The 24,725-nt window shown below is 47.9% G+C and overlaps 1 protein-coding gene across 4 annotated transcripts in view; it reads right to left on the bottom strand.

Annotated features, from left to right (window-relative positions):
* PTPRU (protein tyrosine phosphatase receptor type U) overlaps positions 1–24,725 on the bottom strand; it is a 120,698-nt gene that overhangs the window by 89,502 nt on the left and 6,471 nt on the right. For all 4 annotated transcript variants that reach the window (XM_016187859.2, XM_007522443.3, XM_016187861.2 and 1 more), the window contains exons 2-7: positions 9,451–9,582; positions 4,672–4,943; positions 4,059–4,140; positions 3,815–3,930; positions 3,266–3,440; positions 2,467–2,760 (exon numbers count right to left, since the gene is read on the bottom strand). In XM_016187859.2, the coding sequence (XP_016043345.1) occupies positions 2,467–2,760; positions 3,266–3,440; positions 3,815–3,930; positions 4,059–4,140; positions 4,672–4,943; positions 9,451–9,582 (1,071 nt within the window). The remainder of the gene's footprint in view (positions 1–2,466; positions 2,761–3,265; positions 3,441–3,814; positions 3,931–4,058; positions 4,141–4,671; positions 4,944–9,450; positions 9,583–24,725) is intronic.

Here is a 24,725-nt window from a genome sequence, read left to right as displayed (position 1 = left end):
ACAGTACACAAGGACCCAGGTTCAAGCCCCCAGTCCCCACCTACGGGGGGAAAGCTTTGCAAGTGGTGAAACATTGCCACGGGTGTCTCTCTGTCTCTCTCCCTCTCTATCACCCCTTTCCCTCTCAATTTCTCGCTGTCTCTATCCAATAAAAAAATAAAGATAATTAAATTTAGGAAAAAAACATTGAAATGCATCCTCTAATGATTGAATTGTATGACATGTAAATTACATCTCAACCAAGTTATTACCAAATAAAACTCAGTTCCAAAAAATTATATACAGTATGATTTCTTATATATATAACATTTTTTAAATAATAACATTTTAGATATGAAGGACTGGTCTAGGAGACAGTTCAACTGATAGAATTTGAGTCTTACATGTGCAAGGCCTAGGTTTGAGACTCCACATCACATAAATAAACAAACCTACACATGTGATAAGTTGTGCAGAGTAAAATGCATACACAGACACACAAATGAGTACAGATGAAACTGGGGAAAACTGATAAGATCTATGGATTGGGGGCCAGGTTAAGCACACATGGCATGAAGTGCAAGGACCTGCGCCAGGATCCCAGTTTGAGCCCCTGGCTCCCCACCCACAGGGCAGTCGCTTCACAAGCAGTGAAGCAGGTCTGCAGGTGTCTATCTTTTTCTCCCCCCTCTGTCTTCCCCTCCTCTCTCCATTTCTCTCTGTCCTAACAATGACAATAATAACAACACTGATAAACAACAAGGGCAACAAAAGGGAAAAAATAGCCTCCAGGAGCAGTGGATTCATAGTGCAGCCACTGAGCCCCAGTGATAACTCTGGAGGCAAAAAAAAAAAAAAAACTATGGATCATTCCCATGTCAGTATCTTGGTTACAATATTATAATACAGTTTGTGAAATGTTACTATAACAGGAAACAGAGTAAAGTGTACATGGAATCTGTATTTTTTACAACGGCATGTAAGTCTACAATTACTCCAATTTAAAAAACAACACTTAAATTACAGAATGAAAAATTATATTCTCAATTTCTCTTCTAATTAAGCTTGGAGGGCTCCTCCAGTACCGTTCGTTATCTTGGATACAAATGCTAGAATTCAATCACACACTTTTTCTTACAATGCTTAGCTGATTATCTAGATGATATAATGTATAACAGAACTAAGAATACATATTGTAGAGCCATTCAGACAAGCATCCCAAGATAGCGAGAGAGAAAGACACCTTGGGCGAGGGTAACTAGCAAAATGGTTATGCAGAGACTCTCATGCCTAATGCTCTGAAGTCCCAGGTTCAATCCCCTGAACCACCATAAGCCAAAGCTAACCAGTGCTCTGGTCAAACTAAGGGAGAGACCTGCAGTATTGCTTTTCCACTCCCAAAACTTCTCCCCTGCAGGTGGGGACTGGGTCCCATGAGTGTACTCTACAGGACACTCTAGCACTAGGGCCCCCAAGTCAATTTTCAGTTTTCAAGAACACCAAAGGAGGCCAAGTTGTGACAAACCTAGTTAAGTACACACATTACAGTGTGTAAGGACCCAGGTTCAAGGACCCTGGTTCCCACCTACAGGGGAAGTTTCATGAGTAGTGAAGCCAAGCTGCAGGTGTGCCACTTATAGCTTGACTTTGGGTCAGCTCTGCCACTTACAGTTTGGCCTTGGGCCAGTCCTTTCACATCTCTGTATCTCAGTTACATCCTCAGTAAAATGAGTATGACAACAACAGTACCTACACAATGGTGTAGCTTTGCGTTTTAAATCAGTAAATGTGCGTGGGGGGGGGGGTAGGGTCAGGTGTTGGCACACCCAGTTAAGTATACACATTACCATGGAGAAAGACCCAAGCTCGAGAACCTGTTCCCTACCTGCAGAGGGTATGCTGAAGCAGGTCTGTGGACGTCTATTTTTCTCTGTCCCTCTCTCCCCTCTCCTCTCAATATCTCTCAGTCCTATCCAATAAAAATAATAAATAAAGGCCGCCAGGGTTCATAGTGCCAGCATGGAGCCCCAGAGATAACAATGGTGGCAGGAAAAAAATTAATTTAAAAATGAATAAATACACGTGGTATGGGAGGTAGATATAGCACTGGACTCTCAACCATGAGGTTCTGAGTTCAATCCCAGGCAACACATGTACCAGAGTGATATCTGGTGTTCTCTCTCTCTCTCTCTCCTTCCTATCTTTCTCATCAATCAATAAATAAAATCTTAAAAAGAAAATATCTTTAAAAAATCAATAAATATACATCTATATGTATAGATAGATGTCTGGCACAAAGAGTGAGCTATCATTATTGCCTTGTTACCATAATAACAAGGATAGAGGAAATGTCACGATAACATTCTAGAAGGCCTTACAACCACAAATCCAGGTCATAGACTTCCCCCTGGGTCCCTTGGTTGCCAAGAGCCCAAAACAAAAATGGGGGGGGGGGGTGTAAACACGACTGGGCCTGGTAGTACTCACCAGCGCATTTGGTGCGGCTGATGAGGGGGGGTCCTGGGCGGCCAGTACCCCCATCGCCTGGGCGAGTAAGCAGCACGCTGATCTCATATTCAGTGTCAGGGTCAAGGTGCCACAGTTTGTAAGTCTGCAGGTTGACTGCATGCACCTCGGCCCACGGGCCGCGCGACATGCGATATTCGATCTCCTTGCGCACGATGGGCCCGTCGCCAATGATGGAGTTAGTATTGAGCTGGATGATGAGATAGGTGGGGCCAGCACGCAGCAGCTGAGGGGGCGCGATGGGAGTGGGGGGCTCTGTGAGGAGAAGAGGGAGATTTAGAGCCCTGGGGTGCTATTGTAAGACCCCAACCCTAAGTCCACTTCCCATCAAATTCAAATCCCTAGGAGTCCTTACTGTTTTCCCAGGCCCCTCCCGCCTGCAAATCCTTGACCACTGCCTCTCCTGCCCAGACTCAATCCCCAAAGGGCGCCCCACTCCCAAAATAGCACCCGCCTCACCCCTCAACCCACATCCTCTCCCTCACTTGGGTCCAAATTCCTAACTCCTCGCTCCAACCCATGCACGATCTTTCAGGTAAACTCTGGGTGCCCCACAACCAGGCCTGGCTTTGCCATCTTACTCATCCCTTGTCCTCATATCCTCCTTTCCAATAGCCTCTCATTACCCGGGATCAGACTTCATTCCCAGGGGCACAAGTCCCGCCCCCTATGACCACGCCCACCAGACAACCTCCTGTTGGCCACGCCCCGGTGTGGCCACGCCCCTCGGGCCCCTCCTCCGAGAGTGTCAGCAGCTGACCCTTAACGATGAGCTCCGCGAAGTTGGAGACACCCGCGCCGCGCGGGGCCTGGGACACGCAGCGATACAGGTCCTGCTCCTCGCGGCCCACGGCGACCAGCGGAAATGTGGCCAGGAAGCGCCGGTGGCTGATGTGCCGCACGCTGGCTGCGGGCAGCAACGTCCCGCTCTGCCGCTGGCACAGGCAGAAGGGACACTGGAGTCAGGGGCGCGGGAGAGGGAAGCCTCCGATCTGGCTCTGACCGGGGGGAGGAGGGTGACAGATGCCATGGTCCCACCCAACTGCCCCTCCAGTGAGGTCACTACCCTAGAAAGATGCGTAACAAGAAGCTGATTAAGGAATCCTGTTCGCTGTCTTCGATGAAGCGTGCGTGTGGTTGGGGCTGCCCGGTATACAGAGGCAGACAGGGGTGCCCCGGTGAACACAGCAGACCCTAGCGGAGAGCTGGGACGCGTGTGTGTGGGTGCTGGAGGGTGATGTAGGCCAAAGCGCCTTGCAAAGGAGCCAGAACTACACCCTCCTCTTGACCGAAGCCCTCCGCCCCTCACCTGCAGGAGGAAATGCTCCGCCTCGGCTGCCCGACCCGCCGCCATGCACTGGAAGGAGGCATTCTGGCCCGCGTTGACCTCCACGTCACCCAGGCGGGAGAAGTGCGGTGCCTTCGCTGCGGGTAAGAAGCGACGGGTTAGGTTGGGCCTGTGCCTACCCACACACACACCTTACCCCCACCCCCACCCCAGGTAAAACTCGTGGCCGCCCTGCACCCCTCACCCTGTGCCCCAGAGGACTCACCACAGGGGTAGCTGAGAAGCAGGATGTCATCTAGCCCCATGTAGCCCTTGTGGTCTGGGGAGATGAGGGCCTCAAACAGCACCTGGGGGAGGCGGGACAGTCCCTGTCACACTGACATCCCTCCAGCTCTGCCTTGGGAGGTGCCCACCGTCAAGGTTCTTTTTCCGGTTCTCTATAGCTCCATCCTCCTCAACCAGCAAAAGTCAGGCCAGCTTACCCTCCCTATCAAGCCAGCTAATTGTGGGAGGGGGTGTCAGCACCCAGAGTTAACAGAAGGCCAGAGAAGCCATCCCAGTTCCCAACAATTAGCTTCAAGCAGCAATATTCTTTACCCAGACAGACAAGGTTTCTAAGTCAGCACTATTCCAACTCCCCTGGCCCCAGTGAGACCATTCCTATTAACAATGACCTCTGATGTGAAGCCCAAACTAGACTGTCACTGAGTAGCCCAATGCTGACCTCAGACTGACCCCTGGCCTTGACCACAGATTGAACTCCTGGTGCTGAACACAGGTCAATTCCACCCTCAGCCACTTGCTCACTCTGACCTCCAAGTGACACCCTCTACCTCCCAGCATGACCACAGGCTGACCATAAACTGAACCCAGCCCACCTGATATTCATTGGGCCAGAAGGTGCTGACAGCCAGCTCAGCCTGGTGCCACTGACGCCCATGGGATCCAGTCATATTCCAGACAGCAGTGCCCAGGGGGCCCCCATTGACACGCACATAGATGCCCAGAGTACCCGGGCTGTGACCATCCCGGCTGTACAGGAAGTAGCTGAACTGCACACAGTGGGTATCATTCTCACTCAGGCTCTGGAAGATGACGTGGGCCCGCTGGCCTGGACTATGCTGGGAAGCATTGACCATCAAGTAGGAGCCTGGGAAGAGAGGAAGAGATCTTATTCAAGGACCAGAGGAAGGAGCAGAAACAGAGGACTCTGAGTATTTGGACCCACTGGTGGTTTCGAGTTCAGGTATCAGCTCTAATTCACTGGGGGAGTCCCTTTACCTCCATACATCTGTTCCCCAGAGGAAAGAGAGCAGAAAAAGAAATATTACTCATTTCCCTTGTCAAGATCTTTTTTGGGGGGTGGGGTGGGGGGTGGCTCACCCGGTTGAGCGTACATGCCACAATGCACAAGGACCCGGGTTTGAACCCCAGTCCCCATCTGCAGGGGGAAAGCTTTATGAGTGCTGAAGCAGTGCTGCAGGTGTCTCCCTCCCTCTCTATCACGCCTTTCCTCTTGATTTCTGGTTGTCTCTGTCCAATAAATAAATAAAGATTAGGAAAAGAAATTTACTTTAAAAATATATATCTTGGGAGTCGAGCAGTGGCATAGCAAGCTAAGCACACATGGTGCAAAGCGCAAGGACCGGCATAAGGATCCTGGTTCGAGCCCCCGGCTCCCCAACTGCAGGGGAGTCGCTTCACAGGTGGTGAAGCAGGTCTGCAAGTGTCTATCTTTCTCTCCCCCTCTCTCTGTTTTCCCCATCTCCATTTCTCTCTGCCCTATCCAATAACAACAGTAATAACTATAATAATAAACCAGTAAGGGCAACAAAAGGGAACAAATATTAAAAAATATTTTTAAAAATATTTTTTAAAAGACTTAAATATATATATACATATATATATGGATCCTCACCACCTCAGTCCAAACCCATACTGATCCATCGCTTCCCCCATATTCTGAGCTATCTTTGGGGCAGGGAAGAGGTCTTTCATCTCAGGTGTCAAGGGAAGAGGTCTTTCATCTCAGGTTTATGGCAGCATGACAGGCCCTCAAAGGTCACTCATCTAGTGCCTTCCCTCTTTGCCCATCTATCTAGATCCCTTCAGTCATTAATAAAGTAAGTACTGGGGGTCGGGCAGTAGCGCAGCGGGTTAAGCGCATGTGGCACAAAGCACAAGTCCCTGTGTGAGGATCTGGGTTCGAGCCCCCGGCTCCCCACATGCAGAGGAGTCGCCTCACAGGTAGTGAAGCAGGTCTACAGGTATCTATCTTTCTCTCCCCCTCTGTCTTCCCCTCCTCTCTCCATTTCTCTGTCCTATCCAACAATGAACAACATCAACAACAATTAATAACCACAACAAGGCTACAACAACAAGGGCAACAAAGGGGGGGGAATGGCCTCCAGGAGCAGTGGATTCATGGTGCAAGCACTGAGCCCCAGCAATAACCCTGGAGGCAAAAATAAATAAATTAAATAAGTAAGTAAGTAAGTACCTGTCTCCCCCACAAGCCTACGAAGATGAGGGGCCTTTACTGTGTCTCCAGCTCAAGCTCTGAACCAAAGCTAACTGATGACTGTGTAGAATTTTGAATGAAAGGACTCTAAATTCTCTTCTAGAGCTTATCCTCCAAGTATAAATCCCTAGACTCGAATTATTTTTATATCCAACCTGGAGATCATTGGCCCTGCCCTTCCCCAGAGATACAGGCAGTGTGCTAAAGGGAGAGAAAGGGGCAGATAGTAGGGAGGGGAGCTTGGAAGGAAAGGGCAGTGGGGTAGAACTAACTGGGTGATTATGGCTTCCCTTCTGGGAGGAGAATGCTCTGGCAGCTGCCACAAGGGGTGCCCACAACCACCCAGTGCCGCCTCCTCCCAGCCTGGCTGCCAGCCAACTGAGCTCATTCAGATCCCAAACCGAGAGGCTCCTTGCTCTGGAAAGGCTCCCCAGGGACTCCACAGAAAGAGATCTCATTCATCTCTGTGAGTCAGAAGCCTATGGAGGCAAGTCCTGATCAGTCCCAGTGGAGTAGTAAACAAAACTCCAGGTCCCACTGCTCCCCAGGAAGGGGCACGTCCCTGCCATCCCAGCCGCCAGGAGCCTCTCTTGGCCCACTCTTCCATCCTCTCTCCTCTCCCTGTGAGCAGCTGTGTGAGTCTTTCCTCCCCCATCCCCTTTGAATCTGACACTTTGTTCTTGCCTCTTCCTTCTGTTTCCTCCACCTCACTTTTCCTCTAGTCTTTCTCATTCTGTATCACTCCCCTTCTCTTTCATTTATTACTTACAGGTCTTCTTCTTTCTGTCTCTGAGAATGAATCACCCTCCTCCCTTCCTTCCCTTTCTCTCCACCCCCCCCCCTCCATTCCAGCTCCCTTTCTGGGAACGTGAAAATCATCAAGGGTGCAGAGATCATGTTCAGTTTATTCACCACTGCATCCCCAGAATCCAGCAGAAGGTCCATGCTAAACATTAAATTTCCCTCTCCCCTATTGCCCTGGGTATGTTTCCACTGTGTGTGAAAGAGAGGCAGAGCCCATACCGCGTGATCAGGACTGAGATGAATTCAAATCATCTACCTCATATCTGAGTGCCAACTGTGTACCAGGTGGGGGTAGCATGACAGTCCACCCAGGGTCTCTGCCATGTTGGGCATATTGACAGATCATGGTCAGGTGGGCCAGACTTGAATGTCCACTAGTGCAGATGTGAGAGATGAAGCTGATAGCACTACAAAGGCAGGGATATATACTGACTATACCAGGAAGGGGACAGTGTGAGCAAAGGCACAGAAAAGGGAGGCAAGGAGGCTTCCAGAGGTAAGACTCAGCTTTAAAGGTGCCTACACAGCAAATTCGCCACTCCTGCCAGGCTTCATTATTTATATAGAGACAGAAATTGAAAGGGAAGGGAGAGTAAGGGAGCTAGAGAGAAAAAGAGAGATATCTGCAGCAGTGCTTCACTGCTAGTGAAGCTGTCCCCTACATGTGGGGTCAGGGGCTTGAGCCCAGATCCTTGCAGATGGTAACATATGAACTCTGCTAGGTGTATCACCATTCAGCACCTTAGTAATTCATTCTCTTTCTCTTTCTCTCTCTCTCTCTCTCTCTCTTTTTTTTTTTACTTGTTTGCTCTTTGTTTCTTTCTTTCTCTTTCTTTTTCTCCAGGGTTATTGCTGGGGCTCAATGTCAGCACTAAGAATCCACTGCTCCTAGCAGTCATTTTTTTAAATTATTTCTTTATTGGGGGGTTAATGTTTTACAATTGATGGTAAATACAATAGTTTGTCCATGCATAACATTTTCTAGTTTTCCACATAACAATACAACCTCCACTAGGTCCTCTGCCTTCATGTTCCAGGACCTGAACTCCCCTCCCCACCTCTACTCACCCCAGAGTCTTTTACTTTGGTGCAATACACCAACTCCAGTTCAAGCTTTTTTTTTTTTTTTTATTGGATAGGAGAGAAAGAAATTGAGAGGGGAGGGGAATATAGAAAGGGAGAAAGAAAAATAGATACCTGCAGACCTACTTCACCATTCATGACATGACCTCCCTGCAGTTGGGGAGCTGGGGACTTGAACCCGAATCCTTGTACAGGTCCTTTGCACTTTATACTACATGCACTTAACCCAGGGCACCACTGCCCGGCCCCAACCTTAATTCTCGGTTGACTCTGTACCCAGTGAACAGGGGTGCTAGAGATTGTGCCTTCTCAGTTACCTTCAACCACAGCAACTAAATATTGATCAAATCCTTATGTGCCATCCCTAAATTATGTATTACCTAATTATCAAGACATTATCTATACTATCTATTTATCTAGTGTTACCTAATTATAATTATACTATTAAATGTATTATTGTTCTTTTCATTTTACAGTTTGAAAAAAAAAAAAAGCATTAGCTTAGAGGAAATTAAATGGCTTGCCCAAGGTCATACAGTCAGTAAGGTAGGCAGGATTTGAATCCTGGTCTTCATGAATCTAGAATCTAAGTTCTAAGAGCCATCAACAAAATAGGAAATCAGTACTATAAGCCACATAGCTGGTTTCTACTCCCAGTCTAGTGCTCATATGCCAAAGGTACCCCATCCTGAAGTAAAGGAAAAGCAAGGCAGAAGTTGGGAAGGACCTGGACTTCCAGGAGGAAGGCAGAGGAAGGCAGAGGAAAGAAAGAAGGTAGGTAGGAAGGGAGGGAGGAAAGAGGAAGGGATGAAGGAAGGAAGGAAGGAAGGAAGGAAGGAAGGAAGGAAGGAAGGAAGGAAGGAAGGGAGGAAGGGAGGAAGGGAGGGAGGGAGGAAGGTTGAACACACATCTGTCCTCCACTGCTGGTGCTCTGTCATTTCCCAACTTTTAAGGACACCAGGTTCCAGAGGCCTTCAGAGAAAAATAAAGAGCCTCCCAGAAGGTGGTAGAGTTAAGGATATTTGACAATTCTCGGGGTCTTTAGTTACCAGAGCCTACACCAATTTCACAGGTAAAACTCTGATACACACAGTTAGACACTATGCACATTGGGTGTCATATATGTCATTACACATAACAAAGCAGGTGAGGCTCAGAAAGGCTACATAATGTTCCCCAGGTCACACAGCAGGTGAGGAAACCTGTCCTGGAAGGAGCCAAAGGGGCTGGGTGATGAAGGGAGACTCACCATGAGGCAGGTCTGCAGGAGCCCGGGTTCCTGGGTGGATCCGCACTTGCTCCCACTGGAAGTCGTCATACTGGGCCTGGCTGTATTCGCAGGGCACTGCTGGGTCACTTGTCTCCTCGAAGGTGCAGCCAGCTGTGAGGGAGGGTCTGTTGAGCTCAGGTGAGAGTAGGGCTAACTTCTATTTGGATACAAGCTCCCAGGTAACCTTACAAGTGTATCCACACTCCCTTCCCTCCCCTTTGTCGCCCTCTCCTCAGTCTTTCCCTCAGATCCCCCTCCCCCAAAGATCATGACATGTCCACACTTCCCACTCCCTCAGTACTCCCCAGGGAGCCCCCCAACATACAGATCAACTGCCCACAAAAGACCCTCCTCAATAAAAACAAGTTATCATCATTGCTAGACTATTGCTGCCTCACAACAACACATGAGGCCAAGACTGGAATCATCCTTATTTACAGATGAGGAACCAGGACTAAAGGAGCTAAGTGACTTCCTTAAAGTCACACAGCTAATTAGAAACAGAATTAGGGATTGGACCAGGGTCTCCTGCCAGTTAGACAATAGTCAGTCACCTGTCCCTCCATCTTCACGCAGAGGATAACGAGTGGGACCTGTAATCACAGGGTCACAAATGTCCTAAAGCAGCTCTGATCATGTGTCCCCAAAATAATAGCATTCACTACTGACCAGCTCCGAATTAAAAGCAGTCCTGCACTGTGCAGTCACCTGGAGAACTCACTTGCTTTTTTTGTTATTTGTTATTAATAGTTTGTTACAAGAGTGTAAGATTACAATGTCTAGTTCCACACCACACCCACCACCAAAGTTCTAGATCTTCACCCTCCCAAAGATAACCACCAAAGTTCTCATAAGCCTTACAGTTTGCTTGCTTCTGTTTTGATTTTTTTTTGGACAAATTCATGTAAATCAGATCTCTAGATTGCATATATGAGTGAAACAACCTGGTAGTTGTCTTTCATCTTCTTACTTATTTTGCTAAGCATAATCACCTCCCATTCCATCCATTTTCAAGGACTCATTTTCTAAAGCAGGTACCTCTGGGTAATGACTGAATGCCCTAACCCATCTGTTCCAATAATTTTTAGTATTTATCTATCTGCTTAGTCATTTGCTTAGACAGACAGAGAGAGATGGAGAACCAGAGCATCACTCTGGAATACACTGTGTCAGGACTGAACTCAGACCTTCATACATGCAAGACCTATGCTCTGTCATTGTGCCACATCCCTGGCCAAGTGGGTAGCACTGTTCTTCCTACCTGACAGATGGGCTAGGGCAGCCAGTCATTACCCAGAGGTACCCAACTTAGGTCTCTGCCTGCAGGCAAGAAACATGCAAAAGCCCAGCCATGTGTGGACTGGGCACACATATGACTAGAGGAAACAAATTTCCATGATTTGGATCCAATATATATAGCTTAGGTAAGGATAAGGGGAGAAAGGAAGAGAGGGTAGAACTATATGAGAGGCCAGGCAGTAGCACACCTGATTATGCTCACACATTACCATGTACAAGGACCTGGGTTTCAGCCCCCACTCCCACCTGCAAGGGGAACACTTTGTGAGCGGTAAAGCTGGTACTTCTGTCCTTCTGTCTCTTTTCCTCTCTATCTCCCTCTCCCCTCTCAAATTCTCTCTCTCAGATAAAGAGGTAAAAGAAAGGGAAAAAGGGGAAAAAATAGCTGCCAGGAACAATGGATACATAGTGTATGCCCCAGTGATAACCCTGGGGGAGAAAAATTAAAATGAGCCTGGGTCCTCACACATGACAACATGTACATTCTGTTGGGTGCATCACCACACAGTCATGAAGGCCATATATCTTAGTAGCTCATCACAGTCACGGTTTGACACTAATTCAAAGGGACATGTGCACCCCTATGTTCATAGCTACATTATTCACAATAGCCAAAGAGCAGAAGCAGCCTAAATGCCCGTTAACAGATGACAGGCTAAAGAAGTTATGAATATATAGTCCATAGAATACTTCCTATTGTGCAATCAAAATAGATGATGGTGAGTCCTTTAGGACAAAATTGATGGAACTGGAGGTAATTATACTTAGTGAAACAAGTAAAGAGATGAGACACAACTACCAGGTGGTTCCATTCATATGTGGAATCTAGAGATCTGATACACATGAACTTGAAAAAAAATTAGAATCAGACTGTTTCTAAGATTTGTGAGAACTGTAGTCGTTATCTTTGCGAGGTGGGAAGGTGGAGAAACAGGACTTTGGTGGTGGATGTGGTGTGCAACTATATACACTATAATCTTAAACTCTTGTAACCTACTATTAATCACAAATAAAATATGCAAACATAAATAAATGAGTAAATGTATGTCATGTCCTAGTTTGAGTTCCTGGTAAACCCAAGAACACCACTGATTCAGAAAGTAACTGAACTTACTCCTGAAACTTGGTGCTTGGAGCCCCATCAGGCAGAATCTAAAAGATGAGAAAAATGCCTGAGGAAGTGGGGGGAGGCCAGAACAAATCATACTGGGCCCACCCTAGACGTCTGTTAACCACTGGTATTTCTCCCCATTTGACAGATGAAGTGGTGGATAACAGAATTCGCCCACAGTATAAAGTGATAGAAGAGATTGGGCATTGATATCAAACAGACATGGAATTCAATCTTGACTCTGCAATTTTCCAGCCTTTGTGATATGGTTAAGTCTCTTCTCCCTTTGGGGCTCCAGTTTCCCCATCTATGGGCAAGGATGCTGAGGATTCAGCTTGGGGATCTACTCAGCAGAACACCTAGCACAGGCAGGAAAATAGCTGCCCTTCAGAAAGGACCCGTGAGCCTATGAAAAACAGAAGCAGGGTTTGAATCCATATCATGAGATGCCAAAGTTCACTTCTCTCACCAGAAAAATCTTTATTTTGAGAAGGAACAGACCTGAACTGTTTCCCAGTCTAAAGAAGAAGAGAGATAAATAGATGGTAACTGGATCAGAGTACACACACCAGACACGATGGGGGACATTTGCACACACAGCTACTTTAGGAGTCTATGTTGTTTCATCTGTAATGGGGACTTCTCTAAGCTAATGTTGCTGGGTGGAGGAGAGAGATCTCTCTGTCCTTTACTTGGACACCATCAGATTGCAAAATAGCAAGATGTGGACAAGTGGTTGGTCCCAGGTGGAGAAGATGAAATAAAAGAAGGCTCTCTCCAGATCTGGGTCAGAACCCTGGCTGGGATCTTTGCTTCTTTATTTGAAAAGCGCTGGTCAGGGCCCAGGAGATAGTATAATGGTTATGCAAAGATCATTCATGTCTGAGGATCTTCAGTCCCAGCTTCAACCTCCAGCACCACCATAAGCCATAGTTCTCTAGTCTCTTTCTCTCTGTATCTCTTTCATTAAAATAAAATGAGTATTTTTTTTTAATAGAATAAAATGAAAAGCCCTGGTCAGAGTCATGTCCTGTGACCTGTGACAGGTGAACATTAACTCCAACAAATCTGGAAAGATTTCAACTTTCCCTCTGGAAAATAACTCACTGCAAAGAGCAGGGCTGGTCAAGGAGTACATCCTGGAATAACCAATAGCTGGCTCTACTCTGCCTGAGCTGAGTGTATTCCTGAGTGTCTTAGCCAGGGCCTTCCTGAAGCAGAGGACTTGCCAGAATAGGAAGCCCTTTCTAAAATACTGACCAGAACTCAGATCTTTTTTGTTCTTTTACAAGTGACATGGCCACTGTCCCCAGATGTGTCACCAAAGACCCAGGGGTAAGCCTGGTAGTGCCAGCTCTTCGGCTTTCTCATGAGTCAGACCACATGAGCTCACACACGTGTCAAAAGGAGCCCTGACCATTGGATTTTAGCCAAAATAACCCTCAAACTGACCTAGGAATGCATTGCTCACATCATGGCCCTTAGACAGACTGGCCTTGGCTAGAGTGTGGCCCTAATGCCATCCAGATGATAATGACCACCAGACTAGTGAACCAGCCACAGACCAACTGACACTAGCGAAAGTGACCCCTGACCTCTGTCAAATGGCTCTGACAGCTGACCCCAGATAAGGTGAACTACAGGCTGACCTTCCCCACCTAGAGTGACCCACCTCCCATCTCCCTAGTCCTTATTCACTTCCATCCCTGTGTCTCTGAATCAGGCCCAATTCCAGTCACACTGACATGGGTAACATCTCTGGATTCAGGCTCTCCAAGGAGACCCCCTTTGGCCTTCACCCACACTCTATTCCCAGATCACCCCCAGAAGGAGAATAAAAAGGAAGTTCCAGGGACCAGACAGTGGTGCCCCTGGTTAAGCACACACATTACAATGTACGAGGTCCTAGGTTTAAGCCCCCAGGCCCCACCTGCAGGGTGAAACTTCATAAGCAGTGAAGCAGTGCTGCAAGCATCTCTCTCTCACACTCACTCACTTTCATTCTCACTCTTGTTCTCTCTTCTCCTCCCTCTTATCTTCCCCCTTCCCTCTCAATTTCTCTGTCTCTAGCCAATAAGGAAATAAATAAATAAGTAAATTAGAAACTTCCACTGGGCCCTAGAGAAAACCCCCCAACTTCTGCTGGAGACTGCCAGTCCAGGGAAAAGCTAGATCAGACTGTGCGAGCACAAAAAGAGCAGCAGGAAATCCCTTGCCACTCCTTCAATGCAAGCATGGCCACAGACTGGTAAGCATGTCAACACCATCACTGGGTTGTCACTTACCACCTGAGGAACCCTCATAGTAACACAGAAGGTACTATTATTACTCCTATTTTAAAAATTAGAAACTGAGGCACAGGGAGATGAGGCAATTTGCATACAGCCACATCGGAAGTCCCAAAAGCGGGGCGTTAAGCTATCTGTCACTATTCAAGGACATTAAGCACAGACAAAAGAAGGTCCTAGTATTACAGTGGCCATGTATGTTCATTCAGTTCCATTCACTGAACATTTGTTCAGTGACTATACAAAGTAGGTCCCAGGCTGGCACTACTAAGAGGTACAAAGGTGATTAAGAACCCACCCTGGGGAGCTAGGTTAAGCTAGCAGCGAGTTAATTGCATGTAGCAGAAAGAGCATCAGGATCCCAGTTCTAGCCCCTGGCTCCCCATCGTCAAGGGGAGTCATTTCACAGGAGGTGAATCAGGTCTGCAGGTGTCTATCTTTCTTTCCCCTTCTGTCTTCCCTTCCTCTCTCCATTTCTCTCTGTCCTATCCAATAACAATGACAGCAATAACAATAACAATGACGATAAACAGGCAACAAAAAAGGAAAAAAATAAAGTTTAAAAAAAGGGGGAGTTGGGTGGTAGCGCAACAGGTTAAGTGCACGTGGTGCAAAGTGCAAGGACTGGTATAAGGATCCTGGTTCGAGCCTCTGGTCCCCACCTGCAGGGGAGTCACTTCACAAGCGGTGAAGCAGGTCAGCAGGTGTCTATCTTTCTCTCCCCCTCTCTGTCTTCCCCTCCTCTCTCCATTTCTCTCTGTCCTATCCAACAATGATGACATCAATAACAACAACAGTAATAACCACAACAACAATTTAAAAAGGGCAACAAAAGGGAAAATAAAATATTTTAAATTTTTTTAATAAAAAATAATAACAATAATAATAAACCGCCCTGATCTTAGGGAACTTCCAGTCTGAGTGGAAGTGAAGGAATGAAACAAATGACAGACCATAGGGGGGTGGTCTAGGAGAAGAGGGTGAGTACAGGGGAAAGGGGTCCTAGAGGTGAGTAGCTCTGAGCAGAGCCTTGAAAACCTGAGCATCACATTGGCCAGCAGATATGGGAGAACAGGCATTGGAGACAAGGAGACCAGCAGCAGCAAGAAGACAGTCAGTAAAGACATCAGTGGCTGGAGGCCGGGCGGTGGCACACCCAGCTAAGCACACATAGGACTCGTGCAAGGACTAGGGTCTGAGCGCCTGCTCCCCATCTGCAGTGGGGACACTTCACAGATGGTATCTATTCAGGTATCTATCTTTCTCTCTCCCTCTCTCTTCCCTTCTCCTCTCAACTTCTCTCTAAACCATCCAATAAATAATGAAGAAGGGAGTGGGGCAGTAGCCCAGCGGGTTAAGCATAGGTGGTGCAAAGCACAAGGACTGGCATAAGGATCCAGGATCCAGGTTCATGCCCCCAGCTCCCCACTTGCAGGGGAGTCGCTTCACAGGCAGTGAAGCAGGTCTGCAGGTGTCTCTCTGTCTTCCCCTCCTCTCTCCATTTCTCTCTGTCCTATCCAACAACAACATCAGCAGCAACAACAACAATAACAATAAAAAACAAGGACAACAAAAGGAAAAAATAAGTAAATAAATATTTTTTAAAAAATTTAAGTGAAGAAGAAGGGGGTCAGGCAGTAGTGCAGTGGGTTAAGCGCATATGACACGAAGCGCAAGAATCAGCTCGAGGATCCCAGTTCAAGCCCCTGGCCCCCCACCTGCAGGGGGGGGTCGCTTCACCAGCGGTCTTCACAAGGGGTGGCTTCACAAACAGGTCTGTCAGCATCTATCTTTCTCTCCCCCTCTCTATCTTCCCCTCCTTTCTCAATTTCTCTCTGTCCTATCCAACAACAACAGCAACAACAATAGTAATAACGACAATGAGAATAAACAATAATAATAATGACAATGACAATAAACAACAAGGGTAACAAAGGGGAGAATAATGGCCTCCAGAAGCAGTGGATATGTAGTGTAGATACTGAGCCCCAGCAATAACCCTGGGGGCAAGAAAAAAAAAATTTTAATGAAGAAGAAAATTTTTAAAAAACACTGATGGCTCAGGGCACAAAAGGAACCCAGACTGTTGCCAAAAATGGAGATAAGATTGGCGAGAGGACTGGTTAGTACTGGGGGAAAATTTGGTCTTATTTTGAGCTGGGCAGTCAAATTAGGTGTTTGAGTTAGAAAACATCTGGATTCCGACAAGATGAGAACATACACCCTACAAACCATGAAGGCAGATGATTTCTGCTGAGGGTACTGTGGCATCAGGGAAAATCTCTGGGACAAGCCACCAAAGGATCCAGAGTCAGGTGTCAGTAACCAGAGGAAAGAGGCCCCAGGTCCACATCCTGGAAAAAAACATTGCACACTCCAGTCACACCCAGACAGATGCACAACACACACACATAACCCACAAATATCCCCCCCATTCTCTCCCTCTCTCTCTCTCTCTCACACACACACATACACACACACACACACACACACACACACACACACATGTCTTCTCCCCAACCTAGTTTAGGCTTTGGGGACAGTCTCAATTGGGCTAGAGACTAGAAAAAGATTGCATCCCTCCCTGGATAGCCCACCTTTTCAGGGGCCTCCCAGAGAGGGGGAGCTGTATCAACCCAGGACCCCTATAGGCTCCCCATCCTCTGAGCAAACTAGCCTAGCTACATTCCTCAACTAATCTCCCCAATCTGTAAGGCGGTTGCCTGAGCAACCGTCAACCACAATTTGGGGAGGCAGGAGGATGGTTTACCCACATCCAGCTGGGGTTTGGGATGGTGTGATGTAAAGGGCACAGCGAACTGCAGGAGAAACCAGAATAGGGCAAGTGCCTCCCCATGTGTGTATGTTTCCATATGCCAGTGCGGTGTGTGCACATTTGCACATGATTGCAAGATTGATAGTCTGAGGCCAGTTTGTGAGAACTCAACTGGGCAGGAGATACCTGGATCCAGTTCCTGGATCCAGTTCCTGGATCCAGTTCCTGCTCAGTCATCTGGGGAGCTAGCACAGCAGGTAGAGCACATGCTTTGCAAACCTGAGACCCTGGATTTGCTCCCTGAGCTCTGGCACCACACATTAAATAAAACCTTAAAAAAAAAATCTTGCTGAACCTCTAACTTCCTGTGTGGTGTTAAGACAAGTGACTTGCCTTCTCTGAACCCCCACTTCCTTACTTATGACCCAGGTGACCTCTAAGGTTACTTCCACCTTAAGAATTCTGATTCGGGCAGTAGCACAGCAGGTTAAGCTCAGGTGGCAAAGCGCAAGGATCCCAGTTCCAGCCCCCCCCCCCCCCCCCCCCCGCTCCCCATCTGCAGGGGAGTCACTTCACAGGCAGTAAAGCAGGTCTGCAGGTGTCTATCTTTCTCTCTCCCTCTCTGTCTTCCCCTCCTCTCTCCATTTCTCTCTGTCCTATCCAACAACAATGACATCAATAACAATAACAATAATAACTACAACAATAAAACAACAAGGGAAACAAAGGGGAATAAATAAATACATTTTTTTTTAAAAATAAATAAACATGTTAAAAAAAAGAATTCTGATTCTGGGAGTCAGGCAGTAGTGCAGCAGGTTAAGCGCACGTGGTGCAAAGCACAAGGACGGGAGTAAGGATCCCATTCCAGCCCCTGGCTCCCCACCTGCAGGAGAGTCTCTTCACAGGCAGTGAAGCAGGTCTGTAGGTGTCTGTCTTTCTCTCCCCCTCTCTGTCTTCCCCTCCTCTCTCCATTTCTCTCTGTACTATCCACCAATTATGACAATAACTACAACAATAAAACAAGGGCAACAAAAGGGAAAATAAATAAATATTTTTAAAAACTTTAAAAAAAAAGAATTCTGATTCCATTTCTGAGAATATAATAATTTGAAAGTAGAAACAGTGAGGTAGGGGTCGTGGTGTCTCTTATTGGAACTGGAGGCAGTGTGATGTCAAACTGTGGGCGTACATGTCTATGCAGAGGTACATGGACATGTTCATGATAAGCATGTGCCTACAGGGAAGGGGTGTGTATGTGCTGAGGTGTGTGTGTGTGTGTGTGTGTGTGTGTGTGTGTGTGTGTGTTAGCACTACAAGCATGTGTGTATGAGACTCCCCTCCGTACCAGATGGGGAACTTTATCAACTGCAGGCACCAGTGTTTCCTGGAGACTCTAGAAAAACAGTTTGTTTCCAGTAAGATTCTTGTTCCCTTTGGTTTGTCAACAGAACATCCAGTTCCCTTGCAAGGGGTAGCACTGGGTTAAACAAATCTCCTCCTAACAGATTGCAAATTTAGGGGATAGGCTCGTACCCAACCCCAGGCACAGTCTCAAAGATGGCCTGGGAGCCCCAATAGAACCCCAGTGACAATACTGGTCTACTTCATCATTAGAAGTCACAACTGGAGGTGACACACTCTGTTGAGTGCACATGTTACTGTGCACAAGGACCAGATTCCAGCTCCCAGTTCCCGCATGCAGGGGGGATGTTTCAGGAGTGGTGAAGCAGAGCTGCAGGTGTCTCTCTTTCCCTTCCAGATTCTCTGTTTCTCTCTACCCAATAAATAAACAAATATTTTTTAAAAGAAGCCACACCTTACTCTAGGTAACTAAACCCAATCCTGGAACCAACACTGCCTCATCGCTGGACATCCCTGCCCAATCCAGTCCAATCCAATCTAATTTTCTCCACCCCAACTATCATCTCGGGCCCTTCTTCCTCCCTTCCTGAGCCCAGGGACTGTCTCTTAAGCCTTTAGACTTCATACCCAAACTCTGTATATAAGGACCAGGACTCTAGCCCACCACACTGCTCTCCTTACCCAGATCAGCACATCCAGACCTAGGCCACGGCTCCCTGCTGCTGACTTCCAGAACCTTGAACTGATGAGCAACTAATCAAGGGCAGGGCTGACAGAGATCTGCCCGCCTTATAATCAAGGTTCAGCACAGCTACAACCATGAAAATCACCCAGGGCTAGGTCTAGGTGGGGAGGGGGGGTGCGGATCCTGAGCTGGTGTTAGGGGCTGCTGGCAGACAGGGACCCCTGCTTGCCACACATGAGTGGTCCTGAAGGACAATGGAAAAACAAGCATGACCAGACACTCAGAGCTGGCCAAACTGGCCAAGCAGGCCCCCTTCGTATGACCCACCCCTGCACGTTCCTCACACAGCATGGAAGAGGAATCAAAAGTAAGGATGTTTCAGAGTTGCACCAGTATCTCCCGTTCCATCTGGTTTGAGGCCCTGGAGTGTGATGTGCACATAAAAAACTCAATGACTGGGAGTCGGGCTGTAGCGCAGCGGGTTAAGCGCAGGTGGCGCAAAGCACAAGGACCGGCATAAGGATCCCGGTTCGAACCCCGGCTCCCCACCTGCAGGGGAGTCGCTTCACAGGCGGTGAAGCAGGTCTGCAGGTGTCTATCTTTCTCTCCCCCTCTCTGTCTTCCCCTCCTCTCTCCGTTTCTCTCTGTCTTATCCAACAACGACAACAACAATAATAACTACAACAATAAAACAACAAGGGCAACAAAAGGGAATAAATAAATTAAATTAAATATTAAAAAAAAAAACTCAATGACTTACGTTTAAGCATTATGGGATGGGGAGGGATGGGGAGGAGGTTGAGATCCAGAGAAACCAGCGTGCCTCAGCACATACTTCATCTTTGACAGTAACTTACTCTGACCCTGGACCCACTTATAAAACTAGAAGGGCCAGGAAACTAGGGGCCTCTCACACTCTTGAGGGCCTACACGTGAATCTCTCTTCTTTCTGTCTCTGAACCCACTTCAATAAACGTTCATCCTCCCCGAAACCTGACAGACTCTTTGATTCTTCACTGTGAATACTTGTATATAATGGCACCATTAGAGTTCCAAGGGGGACCTCTAGGTCCCTTACCCTACTTCACCTCCAACACTGGTGTCCCCTACAGGAGCTAACACAGAGCTCTGCAAGGCCAATATTCTGCCACCTCCCCTGAGGACAGAAGGGATCCAACTCCAGCAGGGGACACTTTGACCAGACTCATGTCCCTCTCCCTTATCAACAAGCACTGCACGTCCCAAAGTCAGCAGTAGTGCCACCATGTTGACAGTTAAGGGGAGGGCACTGAGGCAAGGGGCTGGATTAAGGAGAGCTGTGCTGTGAAGGGGTGTATGGGCAGTGAGCCACAGAGTGTTGCATATAAGTACCAGTGCACAGTTGAGAAGCAGAGGGTGGTGCTGCCCCCAAGTCATGTGAAGACCTGTATATAAAGGTCCTGTAGAGAGAGGGCTGTGGAATGGCACAACATGCTGTGCTTGGGGAGCAGTGGCACAGCCCTACTGGTCTAACCAGAGGCAGAATGAAGATCCTCAGCATGAGCACCGGGCATACAGTGTGTACAGACCCAGGACCAGAGCCCTGGAGCAGTGTGGCAGGGGTGGTGAACACCATGGCCTCCCTTATGAGCTGCCCCAGAGGTGCACAGAGCTGCAGAGCTACACAGCAGGGTAGTCAGAGGTCCCCAAGGCTGACACTTAACACTGCATGGTGGCTGGCTTGAGGAATGCCAAGGTGGGGAGTTCAAGCTTCACCAGTTCTTCTCTATCTCCAGACATTATGGGAAGGCCAGACAGAGATTCTCACTGAAATGATGTGCTCAGGACACAACAAAGCTACAGGGAAGAGAAGGATATGGTACTGTGCAGAGGAACTGCGGGTGTGGAAACCCAGTTCCAAGGAGCAGAGGGACTACCGGCTCAGGGGTGGAGTAGAGTGCAGTGAAGCAGGATTGTAAATCAGAGAACTCAGCACAAGAGTGGAAACTGGGGTGCAGAAGTTACACACAAGCCAACAGTGAACAGAAACCCAGGGCAGTGATCCTGTGCAGGGCACAGAGCCAGTGCAAGGGATTGTGCTAAGGCAAAGCCCAGCTAGTTCCAAAGCCCAATAAAGGAACCCCGAACAGCAGTGTAGATAAGACTTCTGGGCAGTGCACAAGGATAGTGGGAGCCAGAGATGTCAGAGATGTCAGCAATGAAGATACTTGATGCAGGGGCCTGGTGGTGCCACACCCAGCTAAGCACACATTACCATGTGCAAGCACCCGGGTTTGAACCCCTATTCCCAAGCAGGTCTGCAGGTATCTACCTTCTCTCTCCCTCTCTATCTCCCCCTCTTCTCTCGATTTCCCTCTATCCAATCAAATAAGATAGAAAGGGAGGGAAAAGGAACAAAGGCAGGAAGGGAGGGAGGGAGGAAGGAAGGAAGAAAATGGCCACTAAACGTGGTAGATTCATAGTATTAGCACCAAGCAATAACTCTGGTGGCAATGAAAATAAATAAATAATAAATAAATATGCTTGGTGCATAGATGTTACTAGAAATTTGGGACAGGACACCCGCTGACCTTTCAGTGAGAAAACCAAAAAGGCCAGGCTTTCATAAATGACAGCAGCAGTACAATGGGAAGGACTGGATCAGGAGAAGGTATGTATCCAGTGCTATGCAGTGCAGATGCCCAGGATGATAATGCAGTACAGCACAGAGGCAGCACGTGATGCGAAGATACAGTGTTATGGTGGCTGGCGTGCCAACTGTTGGCTCCATGCTGCGGCACATTGCTGGGAGCTATGCCCAAATCCCCAGAGAGTGGCCAGGCCAGTGCGGTAGAGACTGCCCAGAGAGGTGTTGTAGTGTGGAAGAGAAATGTGCCATGAGACAAACAAGCAATGTGGCCAGACAAACAAGCCATGGTGGTACAGAAATCCAGAAATCCCCTTCCCTGTGCAGCAATGATGTGCTATCAACTGATACAAAAGAGAGTACAAAAGAGAGGCAAATGGCAGTACAGCTTCAGGGTGGAGATGCAGCACAGCAGGCCAATGAAGACACCTGGGAAAGTCCACACAGCAATATCCCAGCACACACATGCCATGCAGGACTATGATGCAGCAGGGTAGTACTGAGATGTGGGCCCAGGAAGCCCTGAGGATGCATACCTTGAGTGGTCCCAAGTTGAGATGCAGTACAGTACTATTGTAAGCAAAGACAGGACATATTACACATGCACTGCGGGAAGGCTGCATGGCATCCCTGTGAGGCTGGAGAGCAGGGACGACCAGACTCCTGGGAATCCTCTGCCCACAGCTTCGCTGGGCCAGGCTGGGCTAGCTACCACATGGGCTGAGGGCTGCCGCCTCATGTGTTCTGTGGGCTTCCACTCCATCTAGTAACCCCAACATCTTCCACCCCAGTGACTCTACAAGAACACAGGAAGCAGCCACTGCCACCCAAGGGCAGGGCAGACAGGACTGAGCACATTGTCCAGGTATTTTTATCTGAGCATGGCCCCAGTGCTCTGACAGGCAAACAATGAATTCAGATTCTGCTGAAAAGCTTTTGGACAATTAAAGCACATCCCCTGGCCCCCAGCCCAGGCAGGGCAGTCTGGGGCAGGAGAAGGGAGAGCAGAAAGAATGACCTATTGGATTAGGATGCACAGGAAAGGGAATGAACAGCAGGGAGAGAAGGTTGTGAAAAAACAGCCAGGCCCAAACAGCCTGCCTGGTCCCTCCCACCACTCCATCACCGTCCTACCCCCCCCCCCCCCCCCCGTGCCCCGCAGGCCTGGACTTCATTAAGAATCATGGACAGAAGCTAGGCGGTGATGCACCTAGTTAAGCATACATATTACAGTGTGCAAGGACCCAGGTTCAAGCCCTCAGTCCCCACCTACAGGGGCAAAGCTTCAGGAGTGAAAAAGCAGGGCTGCAGGTGTCTCTCTGTCTCTCTCCCTCTCTACTCCCCCCCCTCAATTTCTCTGTTTCCATCCAATAATAAGTAAATAAATAAAATAATAACTTTTAAATGGGGGTCAGGCAGTAGCACAGCAGGTTAAGCACACATGGTGCAAAGCACACATGGCACAAAGCACAAGGACCAGCATAAGGATCCCAGTTCGATCCCCTGGCTACCCACCTGCAGGGGAGTCACTTCACAGTCAGTGAAGCAGGTCTGCAGATGTCTATCTTTCTCTCCCCCTCTCTGTCTTCCCCTCCTCTCTCCATTTCTCTCTGTCCTATACAACAATGAACGACATTAACAACAACAATAATAACCACAACAAGGCTACAACAACAAGGGCAACAAAAGGGGGGAAAATGGCCTCCAGGAGCAGTAGATTCATGGTGCAGGCACTGAGCCCCAGCAATAACCCTGGAGGCAAAAAAATAAATAAATAAATTTTTAAACAAAAAAAAAAGAGAGAGAGAATCAAAGACACGGTTTTCTGAGCACTCAGGATGCCTGCACAGAGAGACACTTTTTTTTTATTGCCACCAGGGTTGTTTCTGAGGCTTGGTGCCTACAGGACAAATGCAGTCATTCCCCCCCCCCTTTATTTGCTTTCTTTTTGCCTCCAGGGTTATCAATGGAACTCGGTGCCAGCACTACTAATTCACTGCTCCTGGTGGCAATTTTTTCCATTTTATTGAACAGGACAGAGAGAAATTGAGAGGGGAGGGTGGGAGAGGGAGAGGGAGAGGGAGAGGGAGAGGGAGAGGGAGAGGGAGAGGGAGAGAGAAAGATAGTCACCAGCAGACTTACTTCATCACTTGCGAAGTGTCCCCCTTACAGGTGGGAAGCCAAGGGCTCAAACCCAGAGGCTCAAACCCAGATCCTCGCACAGATCCTTGCTTGTACTTAGTACTATGTGTGCTTAACCAGGTGTGCCACTGCCCGGCCCCCTCTTTCTATTATTTTATAGGACTGAGAAATTAAGAGGAGAGGGGAAGATAGAGAGGAAGAGAGAGACACCTGCAGCACTGCTCTACCACTCGTGAAGCTTCACCCCTACAGGTGGAGCAAGTGGCTTGAACACATGATAATGTGTGCACTCAGCTGGGTGTGCCACAGCCTGGTCCCCTGCACCAACACTTGATAATAGCCAACACTCAGGCACTGAGTGGTAGCTCACCCTGTAAAGCGCACATATTACCATGTACAAGGAAGGACCCAGGCTCAAGCGCCCAGCTCCCACCTACGGGGGGAGGGGGGCTTTATAAGCAATGGTGAAGTATTCTTTCTATGTCTTACCAATAATAATAATAATAAGCACTATGAATGGTGGATTCAAGCATGCACTGAGCCCCAGTGATAACTGTGACTGTGATAACCCCCTGGGGAACAGGGGTGATGGACCTGATTAAGCGCACACACTACAGGACACAAGTTCAAGCCCCTGGTCCCCACCTGCAGGGGGAAAGTTTCATGAGTGGTGAAGTAGAGCTGTAGATCTCTATCTATCTATCTATCTATCTCTTTCCCTCTTTATCTCTCCCTCCCCTCTCAATTTCTCTCTGTCTCTAGCCAATAATAAATAAGTTATTTTTTTTAAAAGCCAACACTTACATAGTGCTAACTATGTGCCAGAACCTCTTCTAAGCCACATGTTTGCATATAAAAACACATCTTTACACAAGCCTTTGCCCTGTTTTATATTATTATCCCCATCTTACAGATGAGAACACTGAAGACCCAGAAAGGTCAAGTAGGTTGATTTCTGTGTG

The sequence above is a fragment of the Erinaceus europaeus genome, chromosome 13 (assembly GCF_950295315.1).
Source record: "Erinaceus europaeus chromosome 13, mEriEur2.1, whole genome shotgun sequence".
In the NCBI taxonomy this organism is placed as follows: Eukaryota; Metazoa; Chordata; class Mammalia; order Eulipotyphla; family Erinaceidae; genus Erinaceus; species Erinaceus europaeus.
This window is presented reverse-complemented; position numbering and strand designations above follow the sequence as displayed.